This window comes from Anopheles coluzzii, chromosome 3 (genome assembly GCF_943734685.1).
Source record: "Anopheles coluzzii chromosome 3, AcolN3, whole genome shotgun sequence".
NCBI lineage: Eukaryota > Metazoa > Arthropoda > Insecta > Diptera > Culicidae > Anopheles > Anopheles coluzzii.
This window is the reverse complement of record NC_064671.1, coordinates 79932734-79951959: the sequence shown is the minus strand read 5'-3', so window position 1 is coordinate 79951959 and position 19226 is coordinate 79932734. Positions and strand designations below refer to the sequence as shown.

Here is a 19226-nt window from a genome sequence, read left to right as displayed (position 1 = left end):
TATTAAATTCTTCCTCATAATGATCTGCAGGTAAAATATTGCTCTTTTCAAATTGTCCAGTTGACTTCAACTTCATCTAGCTCGCACCCTCTCATGCACCTTAAGTACAGGTAATTACTGATACACACTATTAATGTGGATCGGAAGCGGACCGCGTATCTTGAATATTCGCGTAAGTGAAATTTCTAGAATAAGAGTAAAATTATAGCAAGTTTTCGTGTAATTTTGCTTGAAGTGGATGGTTTTTGCCACTAAATTTGATCCGATTCCAACTGAAGATTATAACAACCTTTTCATAATGGTTTTTAAAATTCGAATAAAAGGGAAATTATGATGCATATCCTGATGCTATTTTCTTCCATTCATCGCATACTATTGGTAATATATTCTTCATGCACAGATGCTCTCTTATATAGTTTAAGATAAAAATTCCCATCTTATGTCCATGTACTTGACCGGGAACTCTAGCTTCCAGATCCATGGTAAGGTCTGAATAGCTACCACAATAGAGGACCAGAACTAGACTAACATTTTATGCTGTAGCTTTTCTTCAAATGTTGATGAATTTTGTATATTTCCTATTGGTCATTGCAACAGAGCCCTTTAAAGCAGTTACTTGGCCTGATAAATTGTTCGGGAGACGGAACTGGAAGAATTGCATGGATGAAATGATATTGTTAGATCAGATGGAAATCCGTTGAACGTAACTTAAATAAATAATAATTATTATTATTTGGTTGGGTGCATCTGATGCAGATTCATGAATCAGAATAAATTTTTGAAATTATTCAATGAATCTGAATCTCTATTGAACAGAATATGAATATCATAAATCAATCATATATTAGGATTTATGAAACATCTGAAATTCATGAATCTCTGAAGATTTGTGAATATTTCTGGAATCGGAAAACTTTAGGGATTTTGGAATCTTTATAGATTCGTGAATTTTTGAAGATTGATGAATATCTATACATTCATGAATCTATGGAGATTCGACACGAGATTTAAATCACTCATCGCTAATGATTCAATCAATGAATCTCCCAGAAAGATTTATGAAACACAACACTAGCTAGGATCATCATAAAAAAATCTGTTTTATCGTATATAACTATGCAGAACACCCGCGTTATATAAAACTACTTTAATTAAATGCACGATCAGGAAACACTGTGCTAATAAAGTATCTGATCCGGATTGCTTTCTGTAAAAAAACGGTTTATCTAAGCAAAATTGAGTATTAATTTTAAATCTGTTTCGATATTAAATTAGTGGAACTTGTCCTATAATTACGAAATTCCTTTCGTGTACGGTAACGATTAAAAAATTGCAACAATAAATAAAGCAATATGCGTCAATTTGGTGGGCAAACAATCACGCGTATAATAATGATGCGGCTCGTAGAAATAACAAACCAGCATAAATACACCCCCTTTTGCTATGGCCGGCGCAGTACCCCACGCCAACGAAAAAGCAGCAGATGTTGCCTTAACGCTCTTTCTCCAGGGCTCTACTTTTAATTACAATTTTCTCAACTCATTTTGCCTGATTAAAAGTGCCCTCCTCCCGAAACCGTAGAGAACGCACTCGAGCAGAACACGTGAGATGTTATTAACCCTAACAAGCGCACACAACAGGGCGGCCAGCCATAGCGGCATGTGAAGGCGCAACCGAAACCAGGAGGGGCCAAAACCGAACGCATCCCGCCAATAATTCATCGTGTCACCTTGCATCCGTCATTAAACGGTGCGCGCGGCCGGTTATGCGGACCTGTTGCAGCAACCGATGCATGCAGAAACGTCGCGAAATGCATATAAATTTCTCCGAACGCTGCCGACTAAGGGGACGAACGGGCCTGAAGATCATAAATAATTATTTTTAATGCTCACCCTTGCGGTGTGTGCGAAACGTGTGCGCTATAGAGCATGCGATGTGTGTGTGTGTCTTTGGCCTTTTGGTGGTGGTGTCGAGAGCACCCCGTCAGGGGCTAACCTTCCAAGATTGATTTACAGTCAGGCGACGCACCGAGACGTTCCTTGATCTTCCGAACTGAACGATGGCGACTCCGCCTGGAGGTGGCCGCCTTAAGTGTCGCTCTAAAATTATACCCCCCAAAAAAAATAACGAGGCAAAGCAACACCGCACAAGTAGACAGGAATCACTCTTTCGGCACGCACGAACGCATTCTATTTGACCGTGGAGCACACCACCATGGTAGAGCGACCATTTAAGGGCCATTCTTCTGTGGCCCCCCAAAGGGGGAATTACTTTCTTCCTGCAGGGTTGGGAGAGTTTATTGCTGTCGTCTCGTGCTTGCAGAATGCGCTTGTTGGAAAGTTGGAAGGTATTTTTATGCGTACCTCTGCAGGCACCTCTATATCTCCCGCAGACGAGTTGTCACGCTTTGGCAGCTGATCGTTGGCGCCTGCAGTGCGCCTGTCTGGGCAGGTGACAAGAACGACGATCCTGCCATATTCTTGAAGAATTGGGTTACCGTACGGACAGCGCCAGGGGTTCGAAATTCGATGGGGGAATGTTGAGAATGATCTTGAACCAATGTGATGGTAGTAAAACGTGAGAAGCTATTTATTTTCCAATAATACGATAATATTGATTACTACCCAGGGGTTTTTTTTTCCAATACATAATCTTTCAATCGTCTCATACTGTAGCGTCTGTAGTGGCGCTCTCTAGCCTGTGTGTACTTAAACCATACCACGACCCCTTCTGCTCGCCCTATTATGTTCCCATGGCAACAAAATGAGTGTGGAAAAATGATAATCGTCCCAGCGGTTGCTACGTCCGCCTCAATCAACACGTGCTTGAGACACACGACGACGACCGGGGCATCGTTTGTCACTGGTGGCACACGGTGGTTCGGTATGCGCGCGCTCCTTATTATTGGTTGGGGTTAATTTTTAAATTCCCAAATTCCGTCTTTCGCCGTTCGACATATTTTCTCCCGCCGGGTGGCGGATAGATGATAGGTGTCGACTCCAACACGACCCAAACTCTCAGTGGCGTCGCTTTGCACAGATTGGCATGAAAAATATCTGTAACACGAAGGGTAGAGTAGAAGGTACCCACGACCTAGCGCAGCAGCTGGGCCAAGGTGAAAGCCAATTTTTGGGATGCAATCGAGAGAGAGAGAGAGAATAAGGGATAAATGGGGGGAACAAAAACAAGAAGAAACAAAGCGTAAGTGTGTGTTGATCCCGGCCAATTTGGACTCCCCAAGCGCTCCAAGTGTGTGGCGCGCACGCTGGAGCCCCGGGTGCGCTTTTCACTTGCCTTGATTGATGCACCGCGACCTGATTCCACAGCGCCGGAGCGTTCTGAGAATTGGGTCGTAGGTGATGGTGGCGCTGGCATCCCTTCCTTTCGGGCATGTATGTGTGTAGATATTTTGGACCATCTGGGGCTTTGGGGTGGCCCTTTTTTCTCGACAATTTTTTGTTGTCGTCTCGCCCAAGAGTGGCCCATCGCCCATTATTGAATTAGCATCTCCTTTATGAATGATAAAAACGCGGATGCTCTCATTTTGGACGCGCTTGTTTAGGCGGATGTGAGTAGCGGCTGTCGTAATGATGTGTTTATTTCCGAACAACTGACAACCCGTGGGTGCCTAATTTGGGATGCCCGGGGCTATTGAGTTGGACATTGAGATGTTCAGAGCAAGAGTGGAATAAATGTATATTCATTTCTCTAACGAGATGTCCATCTTGGCACAAGCTCACTCAGTGTATTAAGTATCTGTTATATACATTGATCTTAAAAATTTGGATAGTTGTGTGTTGTTTCAGTTAGACATTAATTTCCATTTGGGGATACATCCCTCGATTTTAGATTCAAAAACATCTCTATTAACCTGTGACTCACTAATTTCACGTACAAATTGCTCCGGAAGCTACTATTTTCATCTGCTCATTAGGGACCGTGTTCCAGTTCACCGCTTTCCGCTCCGATAAAGTCAAAACTTTATGCCCAATTTTAGGCCACCCCAAAACACCCACCCCTTTTAGCTTTCATTGTCGGTAGTGGCGCAAAAGTGCGACAAGCAATATTGACAACCGCTTGCGTTGGGGAGGTAGTCTCGCTCATGTATTCTCCCTCCCCGCATGCGACGACCTTAGCACGAAAATACTGACCAAACACGCAAATTATCTGCGTATGTCATGCGTTTCGCAACGCCGCGTTTGGATGACGTGAGGCGTCGTTGTCTGGGGCCCTTATCCGTGCCGCGATTTTAATGGAACAGTTTTTGTTTTTGGCAGCCTTCCCCACCTCCGCTCTCTTGCTTCTTGTGGCTAGAAGCGCGCCATACGCGTAACCCGATAGCCGTGGTTACAACCCGGAATTGTTTACCCGCGGCAGGAACGCTTTTGGGCGGAGTACAAGACTAAAAAGTTGTACAAGAGTGTGGAAAATGCTTATGGAAGTCAATCAATGTATGTAGGAAACGCAAACGATGAATGAATTTCTCAGTATGCTGATAAGCTGATTTGAGCCCCCAAAAATGTGGCTTGGGTTTGTGGTGATGATAAAGCCTATTTGAAATCAGTTTTAAATCGTGTGCTTTGTCTCAATTATTTTTTAAGTAGAAGGCGCCATAATACAACACTTTTTATTGGTATATTAAAAAAAAAGATTATTTCTTATGTTTTACCCAGTGCCAACCCTTCCTTCGATTGCAACAAAACTTTCTGCTGCTCGGCTGAGATCTAGTAAAGTATGTGAAAAAACCCATCCCAACACTGTCAAAACAAGTCGTACGCATTTAAAGCTTCTAGGCCCTTAAAATAGAGCGTCTGGTAGATGCCAACGTTGTGATTCTTTGTCGGCGAGACTGATTACGAAAACAATTTATTGCGGTGGAATGTAAAAAAACTTTTTTTCTTCTGAAAATAACGCAATCAACTTAAAGACAAGCGAGTTTTTACTTACCTTCGTTGCATCGGTGTCATTTACAATTTAAAACATAATATAGATCGATAAATGGGGAATCGAATGTTCTGTACAAGAATCTGCAGGGAGAAGAAAGAGAAATATGCATTAGAAATCGAAGCAAAGAAAATTTATATGACTTTTAATTAAATAAAACCATTTCACAACATTTTTCGAGCAACATTTCAAATTCTAGCGCAAAATATCAAATATTACATTCATTCACATTTTTATGTTCTTTAGATGAAACTTTATTCCACACCAGTGAGCCGCTCAACACCATCCATCAAGATGAAAAACCACACCGCCGTGCGAACACTCAGGTCGTTATCGTAAATCGTCCCTAACAACATGCGCACAACAAGAACGAAAAGAAATTACGACACTTTCAACCTTACTGCCTTTGCGCGCGAGTCATCCGATCGGAGAATAATTTGCACCACGAGAGATGCGGTGGTTACACCCCGAATATGCATCTCACATAAAAGAGAAATTGCTTTCATGTTCTTAGCCATTCTCCAGCCAGTGAAGGAAACAAGACACCGTACAACAGCCGCGAGCGACCCTCGGAAGGTGACTTACCCGCTGCTCGTAAAAACATTAGACATCTGCATCACATTCGCATTCGGAAATGGCCGGAGCGACCAAGTGCAAACATAAAACTGTGTACACCACCTTTGTAAGCGCACCTTCTTTTGACGATGCGGCTTTGAGCAGGGGAAGGCTCGTGACGATCAAAGGCGAGGATGACACTTTGGAGTTACACCGTGTGCAATTCGATACTTCCGCAGGAATGTGGAAATCGTACCCAGTGCACAAAATATCTCTCTATCCCGCCCAAACGTCCCTAGCTCAGGAATTCCGGGCAAACACAGGAACAATAAATTCAGCTGATGTCTAAAAGTCGATGCAATCCGATTCGGTTTGACTCTGAGCGTTGAGGTTGAGTGAACTTCGGCGCACGTGTTAATTATGATTCCAGGACGCCTGGGTAAAGGTCGCACTGTCGTTGGATAATAATATCCAATGTCACTAAAGTTATCCAATTTTTCGACCCTGTTCTTCATGATGTATAGTCTTCCAGCACATCTTCACCAATATAGATATTTTCAACGCCCTAGGCAGGAATATTTGTGTCACAACTACTAGACCACCATTTGGAGCTTATTAAGATATCTAACGTCTAACTGTTTCGTTTAATCTAACGGATCACGTGGTTATGGGGGTATATCTCATCATTCCCCCACGCCAAACCAGGAAGTGAAACGTTTAAAGTCAAGTCGCTTACCCCAAACCACTTTGAAACAGTTACATTCAGTCCCAGTCGGCTCAGAACTATCCCCTGTATCTCTTCCTGCGCCCACGAGATGATGGATTGCGAAATTACATTCATCAACCGTGTGGATGTACATACGATTAAGTCACTCGCCACCGTACGGATAGTCATAATTTTGCCGAGAGGTAGAATAAGAATAGAAAGAGGGTTTATAGAGAGAACACAGCTAAACTACTCTATTCCATCCATCTTGATCGCTACTTTTAATCAAGATCGTTCTGGATACAATTCCAAGGCATTCTTCGCCACGGATTTCTTGTTTGCTCCAGTTTTGTTTTCCTTCCTGTCTACACCATGCTTCTATTTTCAATTTCTTGCCAACTTTTAGCTAACTTCCTTGTAACGTCCGCTAGCGCGAACACTGATCGAGATTACAAAACAGATCGAGAGTCACAGTGAACGAGATTCGTAAGTTTGTTGACGGTTCCGGGTGTGGTTCTCACCCATACCGGTACTTATGGCTTTTAATGCAACTTTCATAACTGTGGATTCTTGTGCGGATTGGTGGGAAGGCTCAATGTTCTTGCAAACCATTCCTTTGGAACCGGAACTCCGTTAAAGCAAATGGGCGGTTAGTTGTTGCCTTTTGGAGAGGAGGTTCGGCATCATAAAAAGGCATATTCCGCCAACCCTATCAAGATCACGGAGACGGCAAGTGCTACTGAATATGAGTTCGTGTCCCTCTAGCAGGCGGCATATAACCCGTTAGGTCCAGTTCACCTGGCGTGACATAAGAGTCAATCATTTTGACGCAATTCCAGCTGGTGGAATTGCCGCTCATGGACAGTAACGATCAGTTCCCAGTGGTCCAACAGCCGATGATTATGGACGAAAGGAAACCTTGGACGATCTCACATTGGATCTTTGTTGGAGTTGAAAGGAAATGAAGGGTTGAAATGAGCTCATTAGTTACCTCCCCTCTTCCTCGCCTCTCGCTCTCGCCCATTTGGCTTCAAGAAGTCAACGATCTTAATGCTCCGAAGATGAACTTGCTTGACCCGCAAGTCTCGTCCGCCCATCCACTCTTTCCATCCCAACGTGTCACAGGAAAGAGGCTTCATATCATGGAGATCGTATCAGCGGTACCAAATCGATCCAGACACTCTCACTCTTCCGAACCGATAAATCACGCACCACGCGCTGTTCAACCCCGGGGCAGTGCGTCTTTAGCGCATCGCTTTGAACTCGACACGAAAGATAACCTCAAAATCGACGGTGATGACCTCAAAGGGAATGGCGTGAGCGGGCGCGCGCGCTCGCGAAAGTGGCAACTCATCGGAACTGATCTAGCGCATCGACCCAAACGATAACACACGCACACACAGGCGAGCACTAAAAAATATAAGAGCTACGCAATCGCAAAATGCGTCGCCCATTGCGGAACTCCGCGTCTCATCATCGCAGCGAAAAGATCATCGAGCCGATCGAGAAAACAAAGCAAACTGTTAACAACAACAACAACAACAACAACAACAACAACAACAACAAAAAAGATGGCCTCATCCATTTGCCGCACTGTGGGCAAACGCAAGCAATAGCTACTTGAACGCTCTTGACTTAATTGTTATTAATAATCGTTTCCAATCGAGTCCTAAACATTGTCGTAACGCAACCATCTAAAACAGCGCACACAATATGCTGCAGCAGCATGGAACGTTTCGCAAGCGCACATTTTGTGAAGAGTCTTTTACTCGCTAATACTCGCACTTGATGACCGATGGCAGTGAGCTTCACACTGATGGATCGAACAGGCTAATGGAATTAACTACTAAGCGTAGCTATAAATAGAAAGCCTTCTACAGCGAGACGAGGCATGCATCAAATCCCCCAGTTTTTGACAGGTGATCGATTGGAGGATCATCAAAAGCTTGGCAGGTGATCGCGTAATGCGCACTATACCCAACGGGTAATAGTGCGCTTCTCTCTCTCTCGCCGTGTGATTATTACCCCATACTCTCCAGAAACAATGTTGGCTAACCACTGGTCGCGACGAAAACGGACTGCTATATGCTTCAATGCTTCATTAGCAACGATCTTGCACGGACCTTCTTTTCAAATGTCACCCTTTTTAAGATCTTCCCCTTTTGTGCTAGGGCTGCCGCGTCGTCTCAGTAATGATGCAGTGAAATTATACGTTGCATTAGACATATTCACTCAGGGGCGTCGATGACGGCTTGAAGAGTTATTTGATGTTTAATTACTTTCCCGCTTGGATGGCTTTGATCAAGTGGACTGATTGCTTAGAGCGTGCATTATTGCGATTGCCGAATGGTCACTTTCCTTTTTCCTACTCGCACGAACGCGTTTTAGCTATGCGTCAAGCAAGCTTATTAGTGAAGATAATGATTGTGTAAATTGATAATTCAGCTCGATCATGCGTAAGAAAAATGTTTCACTCGCTGAAAGATTGACATCAGATGATGAGCTCCAATTTTAAAACAGTTTGGAGCGACTTGTTTCCTGTGGTCTCAAAATGAAAGCTGTCTAAAAATAACATTAACACCCCATTACTCTAGATTTTATTGGTGTCGTGACACTAGATACGCGACGAACGATACATTTACCGATCGGTAGGGCAATAACCACCTACAATCGCCGCTTCCGCATCCGCCTGTGCCGAGCTCTCGCAGATTGTTCCGGACATTTAGGGCCGTAAGCCATGACAACAGCCTCGCTCTGAAGACTTTGTCTCTGCCGATTGACACACGCTGTCGAGCAAAGCGGACGGGTTGTAACCAAACACCTCCTGCGATCGATGAAGATTACCAGCGCGTCTCACCGACATCTCCAATGTGACGTCACCTTGTGCAGGCATCATCTCAAAGTCATCAGGAACAGGCTCTGCAAGCTTCCTTCCACATGCAGCGGCCACTACAATATGGCAGAAGCGACTCATGTGTTCCGGATGGAATTGACATTCCTAAACGGGATTTAATGCCAGCGCGAGGATCAAGTTTCCCCACCGACGGGGGCACCGCCACAATGCCTCCCTCCGTGTCCCACAAAGGCGACATGCAATCTCGTTGCTTTCTCGTTCCGCTGCTAGAGTGTCCAGTTCGTGCTCTCGTGCACACGAAGAATGTATTAAAGTTTACGCGAAAACCAAGATCCAAAACAAAAACATTCACCGCGGCTTTCTTGCTGAGAACGTGAGTTTGCATTACTTCCTAACGACAATACAGCGGGCCCAGCGAAAGGCTAAAAGCCAACAGGCACAATAAAAAAAAACTGCAAGCGTGAGAAACATTGACCGAGAAACCGAGTACACCAGACTATGGCGCGGTTCGATATAGTATGCGACCAGCAGTGGCATGGCTGGGAAGATGTGTGCCATTTCCCCCTGTGACACCCTAGAGTGATTTGGCCCAAACAGGAGTTGGTGAGTAAGCGAAAAAGTACATCCAACGTACACAATGCGAAGCTATCCCGGGACATTGGCATACCGCTCTGACCAATCGACCGATCTCACACAGAGCAAGCCTTTGCGCACGGCCTAATCTGTGCCGAAATGGATTCTAACGAGTTCTCGAAACGAAGGTGTATTGGAGAACACGATCATCAGCTGCCTTCACTAACCACCACCTAAGATGTACCGTCGTTTCTCCCCGTTACAAGAAGTCACTCTAACTACAAAACGCTACATACGCCATCGTTTGGTCCTAGTGCTAACGGTAAATAGCGATGTGTTCTAATGCACGAACATGGATGCTCGTCGGCTTCCTTTCCCCCCCGTCTTACAAGTGTGCGCTTTGTGAGGAGTGAGAAAATAAAGCACTTAACGATCGTAACGAAATCTTCGCCGCACAACCGTACCAAGAGTGGCATTCTTGGCTTAGCGGTGTTCCATTTGGGAGATTCTTCACCCCTGGTACATTAGATCTTCACGCTAGAATCGATCAGCGTAGCAATAACAACAACAACAACAACAGCTAAAGAACACGAACCAGCGACACAAAAGCAAAGTGCGATTTGACAGGCGCAAAGATCGCTTAACGCGTTGGCTGGGTGCGAGTGCCCTTTAACGACACAAGCCGGCTTTTGGGAAGTTATTAACCTGCGGGAAAAGGTTCAATGAGAGGCGACAGCGAGTCAATTTTAATTCCATTCGAAACGGAGCGATGATTCGAATGCCTTTGGAGTCGTTACACTTTGAACGGAGTTGTTGGAGGTGGTGGCGTTGGTAACATCTAATACAGCTTGATGAAGGTTTTATGGAAGGGCTGGCTGTACACTTTCTGTTGTGCTTCCAGAATGTTTCATCTCACCCAATAATTTGTACATTTGATTTAAAGTAGTCTCTACCTTTCACTTTCGTAGTAAATCTCTTAGTTCCCCTAAGGACCATCTTCAGATACTTTATAGTTCTACGGCTACATAGCATCATTAGGGTCTCTCGCCCTCAATTAAGCCACAATACAAAGGTTTAGTAGTTTTCATTCTTGAATGACTTTTGTTTTCCGTTACTTTTCTACTCCAACTTCTCTCGTTATGTCACCTCTACTGCTACTGCGGAGAGACCCAACCCAGGCACCCGGTACGACAACCAGACATTTATCAACCTAGCAGTCCATTAGTTTGGATTGGATCTAGGCACACGTAAAGGCCTATAAGAAAAAAAAAACAAAAGAAAAAAGGTTCTTATACTAAAAGCCAGCTAAAGAAGTGACAAAACAGGGGCAACACTGTCTCTTAGAGACAAAAAAACGAAAGCGAACGTCCGTGCTTACCGGGTGACGAAAAATCCGACCTGTGCCTCCATGGTACCAAGCGTAAATAAACGTCCGACCACAAGCAGACAGTGGTTTTATCGAAAAGTGCACCACGGTGAGTTGTTGTTGATGTTAATCCCACCACCATAATGTCCCAAAACCCAACAGCACGCTTGAGGGGGACACAGACAGGATCAGATAATTCACCCGACCAGCAGCTACTCTGAAAGCACCTCTCTTTTTTGTTCAACCGTGTGCGACCTGTTACAGGGGAGCAGTATATTGAAAGGCAGAACAAGATAAATCTGCGTTGCTAGGAGCGACGGTGGAATGTTGTCACATTTCGACGAGGGCTTAATTTGTGGCAATGTGACATTGGATGAATTCGGGTTTTGCAAAACCATCATTCCGGGTGGCTTATCGAGTGGTGGCTGTGTTTTGTCTTCTAGTTTTTATATCAGTTCTTTCTATATAGAAGGATTTTACTATTCATTTGTTTCAACATGCCCTGTAGGCATATTGCTCCCAACAAATATTGAAATAAACCATGCATTTCCTCTCCAATTCAGTCAATATATCAACAAACAGTAGCAGCCACAAAACTGCAGCTGCAATATTCATTCATTGAAAGCTCCAATGCCGCAAGCGCAATGTCACTTGAAACGTGCCGGTCCGGTTGTCAACTTACAGCTAATTGGTGCAACATGAACATGAGCAGTAGCAGCATCGTGCAGTAGTGAAACAAGACCCCCTCAACAACCTGCACCCTTCGCCGACGTAGTAGCAGTTCAGGTTCGGGGTGTTATGTTTTTGATTGTGTTTTGTAACAATCAAAAGCAAAAACAGAATGGGGCCATGTCCTAGTTTAAAGGGGCCACCGACCGAAGTCGTATCTTGTCCGGTTGACACGCACGTTGTTGCCCGTGGTTATGAAATTTGGGGTTTGCGCGAGATGCAGCGCGCTGGGTATGATAAATCAACAATCGATTGATTTTAAATCGGACCAGCACAATTGGGATGTTATTGGGTGCATTCTGATATGGGAGAGCAAGTGATGAGTCACTGATATTGGTTGATGGGCAGGCATGGAAAGGTACCCAAACAAGCAAACAAGCTCATTGCTTCATCTCTCAAAGAGACTTCTACGGTAAGGAACAAGCTTCTGAACTTTCGATTCGATAAGATTGTGATGTTACCTCAGCATTGTTGTCTTGTTAAATAATTGCCTCTGCCGTTTGTACGCTTCTTAACGGATACCCAAAACTAGGGATGCTTCGTGATACACAGCGGAAGAATAGAGAAGAACCAAGAAATTAATCCTTATATCTTTGTTCCTTTCCCATTTTTTTTTGCTTGCTCTAGCTAGAAGCATCCATCAATCACCGAACGCACCCTGCAGGAATCCCTCACCTAGTTTCGTTAGTCCGGAGAGACCATCTTAGCGGGTGGATAGAATCCGTACCGCTTCATGCACACCATCCAAAGCAAGGTGAAGGTGAGTCGTATCGGAAGCCCATAAATCAATCAAAATGTCAATGCACCGTGCGCAGCGAGCACCGTGTACGGCTGCGAGTGTTGCTACACTCGCTCGAAGGCAAGCGCCGACATGGATCGCCGATGCGAGAAAAGCGGAACCACAACTCGAATGTCTTTATTTGTGCAGCTTTGCTGCCAGCATCCCTTACTGGGTGGCTGGTACGGGACAGGATGTAGCCTAGAATTGTTGGCATCCCGTCCGAAGGCAATGATTACTGTCAGATCTGAACGTGCGCATGTCATTCTTGAATCGCAACAGGTCTTGCTGGGGTAAATCTTCGAATTATAAGTGAAGAAGATAAAGCACATGAAAATGTGGTTCTAAAAAGAGGAGGACACACAGGGGTGCAAACTGAGTGCAGGCGTAATTGCAAAGATAAACTCTTGGGTAGATAGTAAAATATCTTAAAGTACTTAATATTTAACACTGCGTAGCTTTAATGTCTTAACAAACTAATCGTACAGGAGTTGTTGGTATGGTTAGGACAATTCTAAGCAGCCGAATGATTGCCCTTCCAGTTGCGTATCCGTGCTCCCGTAATTGCACCACTAACAACAACAAACGATTTCAAACCGTCGCAATCCGAATTGCCAACTTGCCGTTGGATATGGTCATATAACAAATGGGACGCCCCCTTGTCTGTACGCTTGTTTGAAGATGCGTAGCCTTTGCTACCACGACCACGCGAGACAGTTACACCAACGAGGCGTAGCCGCGCAACAGTTGCAAAAATATGCGCATGCTACAGAGTGCGGAGTCCCATCGGAGCAAAAGAAAAAGCGAAACTGTTAAATCGAACATGAAAAGCGCATAAATGGAAATTGATAATTAAAGTCCAGCAGCGGACCACGATCCACGGGTTTCTTCATGATGCTGCGCCACAAATAAGGAACCTTCTGGAGCTTGAGCGCACTCAGGATCCAATACGGAACAGGTTCTGGCACTGCAAATCTGCCACGATATACCACAAATGGCAAATACAGAACCGTGGGGGACACCCTGTTCAAACATCGGGTTGGTTATCGATGAATAATTTGTTTGCGGGCAGTAGAAACCCGATCACAGCTAGAAAGCTAGTTTTGCGTTCTCAATTACTCTAGCTGCGGTGGAAATAAATACGAGAAGAGTAAAAAAATGGCACAAAACTCATTTAAAAAGTATACAAACGCAAGTTAACTAGCAAGATAAGTACACAGAAGTAGAGTTGCAGCAAACAGGAGCGAGGTAAAGTGGCACACAAGCACAACAGAATGAGAGAAAAAACCAAACAAAACATATAGAATCAATAAAGGAAACCACCAATCGACTGGAAGCAATTGCAGTCCCGATGCAGTAGTAAAAAAATGGACATCGCAAAACGTAATGTGCAAAAATAACTCGTGTAGTAACACAGAAAACAAACAGTGCATGCGAAAAAGTATGATTAATGAAATAAGGAAGAGCGACCGGCCGGCGATAAGCGCGAACAACCGGCTTCTTCGTGCGTGGAATCGTCGCCCGTTTGTCTTCTGCAGCGAGCGGGCGGAGATGCCCTGCTGCTGCTGCTGCTGTTCTCAGGTTTGTGCCGTTTGTGTAATGGGTGCTTTCCTTCCGCTCCCAGCCCCGGGGAGCCTCGGGGGGTCAGGGATGAACGGAGCCGCAATCGCACGGCGCTTTGGAGCAAGATTCGTTATTTATGATATGTTTGTTTGGCGCATGTTTCACCGTTCACCCGTTGGGGTGAGCACAATGACCGGGCCGGGCAGGAAGCGGCGCGGGCACAGAGATGATAAATTTGCTCATTGTTCTTGCGTTGTCTTGCGTACGAACGATATCTTAGGTTGCTGGGTTGTTGTGATGCACCGTCGTCCTGCGGCGTCCTGCTCGTCGTCTGTTTTCGCCGAGATTCGCACGGACAACGGTGGCAAAGGAGATGGAGTCAATTCTTGGTCGCGATTGGGATTGCGTTGCCCTGCAGTCGTCGACCGATGACATCGAAACTGCATTGACGATTAGCCCTGCGGGAGGATTTGAAAGCAAATTGCATCAAACGGGCTCACAACGGCCCGGGAAGATGGATGCGTCTGTACCGTGGATCTCCAAAGAGCTCTTAGGCAGATCTGTTCACATGGTTTGGATTAGACGTCTTAACCTCAAGTACGGTTCTATCTGCTCGTTCATCAATATTTCATTCATGCACACAGCTAATAACAGTTATGCAGCAAATCTCTCGGGGCATCGACGGATCGATTTCACGATGTGCTTTCAATCGCTGGAAATGGACAGTGTTCAATCAACAGCGATGCACTGTGTGAGCTGGAAAGCCAGAGCACAAGAGTTCATCATCTCCAGAAGCGACATCACAAAACGACACCCAAGAGCAAGTCGGTGCGGCGCGCTACTCCAGCAACTTTCGAAAACCTTATCAAATATTTACAATCAAATTATTATCCATCCCATGATAATCCGACTCCGGAAAACGTCTCGTCAATAATGCAGGCTGGATCTCTCTTCCTATCTCTCATTCGCTCGTTGCTGTACACGCTGCAATTGATGGGCATCGAAGTCCGTTTTCCTGCTCCAGCCGGTCGGTGGTTTGACTTTAGAAACTCAACGCTCATACCACCAAACTCCAGAACGAACCCAAACTAGGTTGCGAAGTGAAGTCAAACTATTCTCCGGCAAGCGCTGCTCCGGCGCAGCAAACACAAACACGCTCGTAAACTTTCCATGCTTTCCCGACCAGCCACTGCGTTCCGGGAGCTGGGAGCACAAGCAATAGGAACTTTTTAACGAGCGATCAAACTATGATCGTTAGCGAGAGTGGCGGACTTTCGTGAGTGCTGTGCTCGCAGCGCAAAGTGGGAATGTAATGGAATGGATTAGTACTACTGCCGGGATCTCCCCAGTACCGGTAGGCGGGGTGTCGAGTGCAAAAGTGTAACGCACCGAAGCCGAAGCTGTGATGAAGCTTTCTGGGAAATGTAATAATTCTACGGCCAAGTGTCGTTAGTTTGTATGCCTGCTAGTGCTTTATAAGTGCAGAATAAAGTGGTATGTATTTCTGCTAGTGCCTAATGAAGTGGTATTTGAAAGCTAGCTTTTAATTTGTGATGTGTTGTTAGTCGAAAGGTACCGATGCGTAGATTCAACACATGAATAGTTCAATCAATTATTTTAAATGTTCTTGATTGAACGTCCCGGACTGTGGATGACTTCACAAAATCCTATCATACTTTGCATAGTTCTTTAGTATTGTATACCAGGATTTCTCTATCATTGTCCAGAACATCCGCTATAATGTCCTCTAGCTTAATTGAAGTGTACTAAGGCAATACATCTGGCGATGTTTTTAAATATGTAAGAATAGTTATTTACTTGCGTATCCTGCGCTTCAACCACTTAGCAGTATTGGTCTGCTGTAGGAGTGTCCAAACCCGCTCTAGCAAGCAGACAATTTTAAGGAACCAAAATTGATTGATTCATACGTTCACTGAATCTAGATCCAAAATAACTGACTATAAATAATCCATACATATTAAACAATCTTCAGTTTGCTACACTACTAAGAAGTTCATTAAACAGAGTTCGTTAGATTTAAATCTGTTAACAAACGCTGTAAATATAAAATTACATGCAAGCTGTTTTTTCTAAACACTGCTTGTAAATATAACGCCAAATCCGTGTGAATTGTTCCAGAATATTTTTTTTTCATTGTTAAAACATATACAAACATTTCCAACAATAAAACACAACGTTTTCGACGTAAAAATACGCAAACGACACACTTGAAACTGCATTCCAGCTGCAAGAACAACAAGCAATTCGATCAACGCCATACTGGCCACCTAAAACCAACCACCTGTGCCGACTGCATTTCCTGTGTTTCATGCGGATACCGTTTTTTGTTACGGCTGTTTTGTTTTAACCTTTCCCGCACGTCAATTCACTGTACGCAACCTGCCGCCGCGCACACCGAGCGTGGCTAATGCCGAACGTTGAACAAGAACAAAATGCAAAACGAAAAACCCAACACGGACCCCCTTCCGATTGCCAGCGATCAGCAAACAGCAAGGAATCAACAGCAAGGTTCAACACGGTGGCCGGTGTGTATTTCCCGAGCCCGGTTCGCGACTGCAATTGCATTGATCTATATTTAACTACCACGCGATGGTTGCATCCCGCGTGCTGTAATGTGAAGCAATTTTATGCAGCCTTTATTTTTTTTTATTTTGCTGCCCGCTCCTCCACAATGTTATACGCCCGCCATCGCCTATCGGCTGCCTCTGTGGTCTGGCTTATCGATTTTCGAACCGACGGTGTTCCAGGTGTCAGGCTTCACATATACGCTGCCGCCACATCCTCGCACCAGAAAACCAACTTCCTCGTCCGATACGTATCGGAGAGTCCCTGTAGAAGTGTGCTCCCACATCCCTCGCCATGATTTTTGCTCCTCTTCTGCTCCCGATGTTCGCCCGCGAGCGCCTTGTTTGAATATCTTATTTACCGGATCACGCCATGCATATTAATCGAACCCGTGTGTTGAGGGTTGAAATTATTCAATCCACCCGGTTTTTTGTAGCTCTGTCCCGTGCGTCCCCTTGTCCCCGTTAGAATCACCGTCACACACGGACGCAAACGCCAGCATCCTTCCGCGTGCGGTGGATGCACACACGCGGGCTAGTAAAAGTGGGGGTTCAGTAACCCCGAACGGCACCACACTACGCATCCCGGGGTACAGTTATCTATTAAGCAGAAATTAGATTAAAATGCATACATCAATCAACTGACTGGCGGAGGTAGCTGGGTACATCATCCGCCCTCCCCTCCCCCCGACTGGATGTAACCCTCCATATGGTCATGTCGCTCCGATACGTTCAGGAATCGAAGCGTGAGGAATTCATTAGAACGCATCCACACATACACACACACGGCGCACGCTCTGTGGATGATGCTTGACTTTTTCCCTTTGCTCGTGTATCCTCCAGTTCAGGGCGGCAGAAAAGGGAGAAAGGTTCAGGCAAATTGTTGGAAAAACTTCACCTCATAAAATGTAGGCCCAGGAAGTTATCTCGATTGACTAAGCACAGGCTGGAGCGGGAGTTGGGGTGCTTGTCTAGACTAGACGTACGAGAGGACAACAATTTTACGCCTGATTTCACTACGGGCAGAGATGAGTGGATAACGTGTTTAATTGTTCTCGAGTTACCTTCGATGCAGCCGTCAGAGTTTGATAGAGATCGATGGCATGGAAGAGCAGATGTCTTGTAAGCGTTGTACCCAGGAAAGCATACAAGATTGTTATGATCCGAAGTAACTAATCGTCGCACTGATATTACACATGGAAAAGAGCTCAAAACGAAATAATTAACACTTCAACACTTCTTTATAATTTAAGTTATCCGAGACCTTCATGACCTAGCACAATATTCAAAAATATCGAATAATCTTACTTTCGTTCTTGTAATATATAGCTTCTAATATTGATTCTCATTTGCTACTCCACTAAATAAAGAAAACATTGAAAATGATGCACAAAGAAAACACAACAAATAATTTTGACAATTATTTATGGAACATAAGATATTTTTGGAGAGCATCAAGGAGCATCAGTACACGCCAAAATAACAAGGAAATATTATGGATAACTAAATTGGGCAATTGATGTGGAACTTCGAAGATCAGGTTGATCACCTCATTAAACTCTCAGAAATTTTGAATCTAAACCCTGCGTCTGAAACTACAGCTGCACACGAAACGAACTTCTATATATCCCACAACTAATTTTGCACAGCACAGTTTACTCATCACTATGCACCACGGGGACTCAATCGACTCACTCAACTCCAATAGCTCAAGTGTTTCCAGTACGGCTCGCGCGCGACAACTGAATTCAGCAAATCGATCCCAAAACCTCCTTCCCTTTTTAAAAACCAGGCGTATCCACATCGGCACGCGAGGACACGCTCAACATGTGCGTACAAGCACGTCTTCGTATCGGTCGCTTTTTTGTGTTTGCACATCGGTCCTTGTAAATTCAAGCCGTCGAGACACGCCGGTACAACCCCACTCTCTTCCCGACGATGTACGCCGATAGCATCACTCGATAGAACGCGCACATACGCGAAGAATGAGATCCATTTTCTGCGCCACTAATGGGCCACTCTTTCCCCCATCCCTCACTGTCCCCCTCCCTCTCCTTCTCATCAGCACAGAGGTGACGCATCGCGGGCCCCGCGCTAAGGTTAGTGGTCGATTTCGCACGGAAACTCCACGGCACCGCGGCAGGAGGTCGCGCGATGTTAATGAATCAGCCGAACCTATCGCGATGACCCTCGATCCGTTCGATTGGCACGGCGAACACTGTCAAAGCGTGTCAGTAGGGGGAAGAAGATAAGTGCGGGTAGTTGCGGGTGATAAGAAGCAAACAAGACATGGGTTGGGTAGAGAAAACCGGGGCGGCCCTATACAAGCAACCACTTTCTACAGCTCGTTTGAAGCTGAAACTACACAGGGTGCAGATGAGCTGAATGGACTTGTGGCATATGTGACAGGTATTAAGGCAACGTCCTGGAGTGAGTCACTCTCCAGGTGTATGACATGATCGGCCATCCATGGGTACGGGGACACACATCAAATACCGTTCCTCTTCGTGTGACGTATGGAGTTCAGTTCACTGGCAAGGACGTTAAGAAGATGGGCATAGCAGCACAATGAA

General features: G+C 45.1%; 1 protein-coding gene across 4 annotated transcripts in view; it reads right to left on the bottom strand.

Moving 5' to 3' along the window:
• LOC120955180 (uncharacterized) overlaps window positions 1-19226 on the bottom strand; it is an 80978-nt gene that overhangs the window by 43700 nt on the left and 18052 nt on the right. For 3 of the 4 annotated variants that reach the window (XM_040375772.2, XM_040375774.2, XM_040375773.2), the window contains exon 4: window positions 4948-5027. In XM_040375772.2, coding sequence (XP_040231706.2) covers window positions 4948-4967 — 20 coding nt within the window. In that variant the 5' untranslated portion in view covers window positions 4968-5027. Of the gene's footprint in view, window positions 1-4947; window positions 5028-17717; window positions 17838-19226 lie in introns of those variants that run through there. The other variant, XM_040375775.2, reaches the window with a different exon arrangement.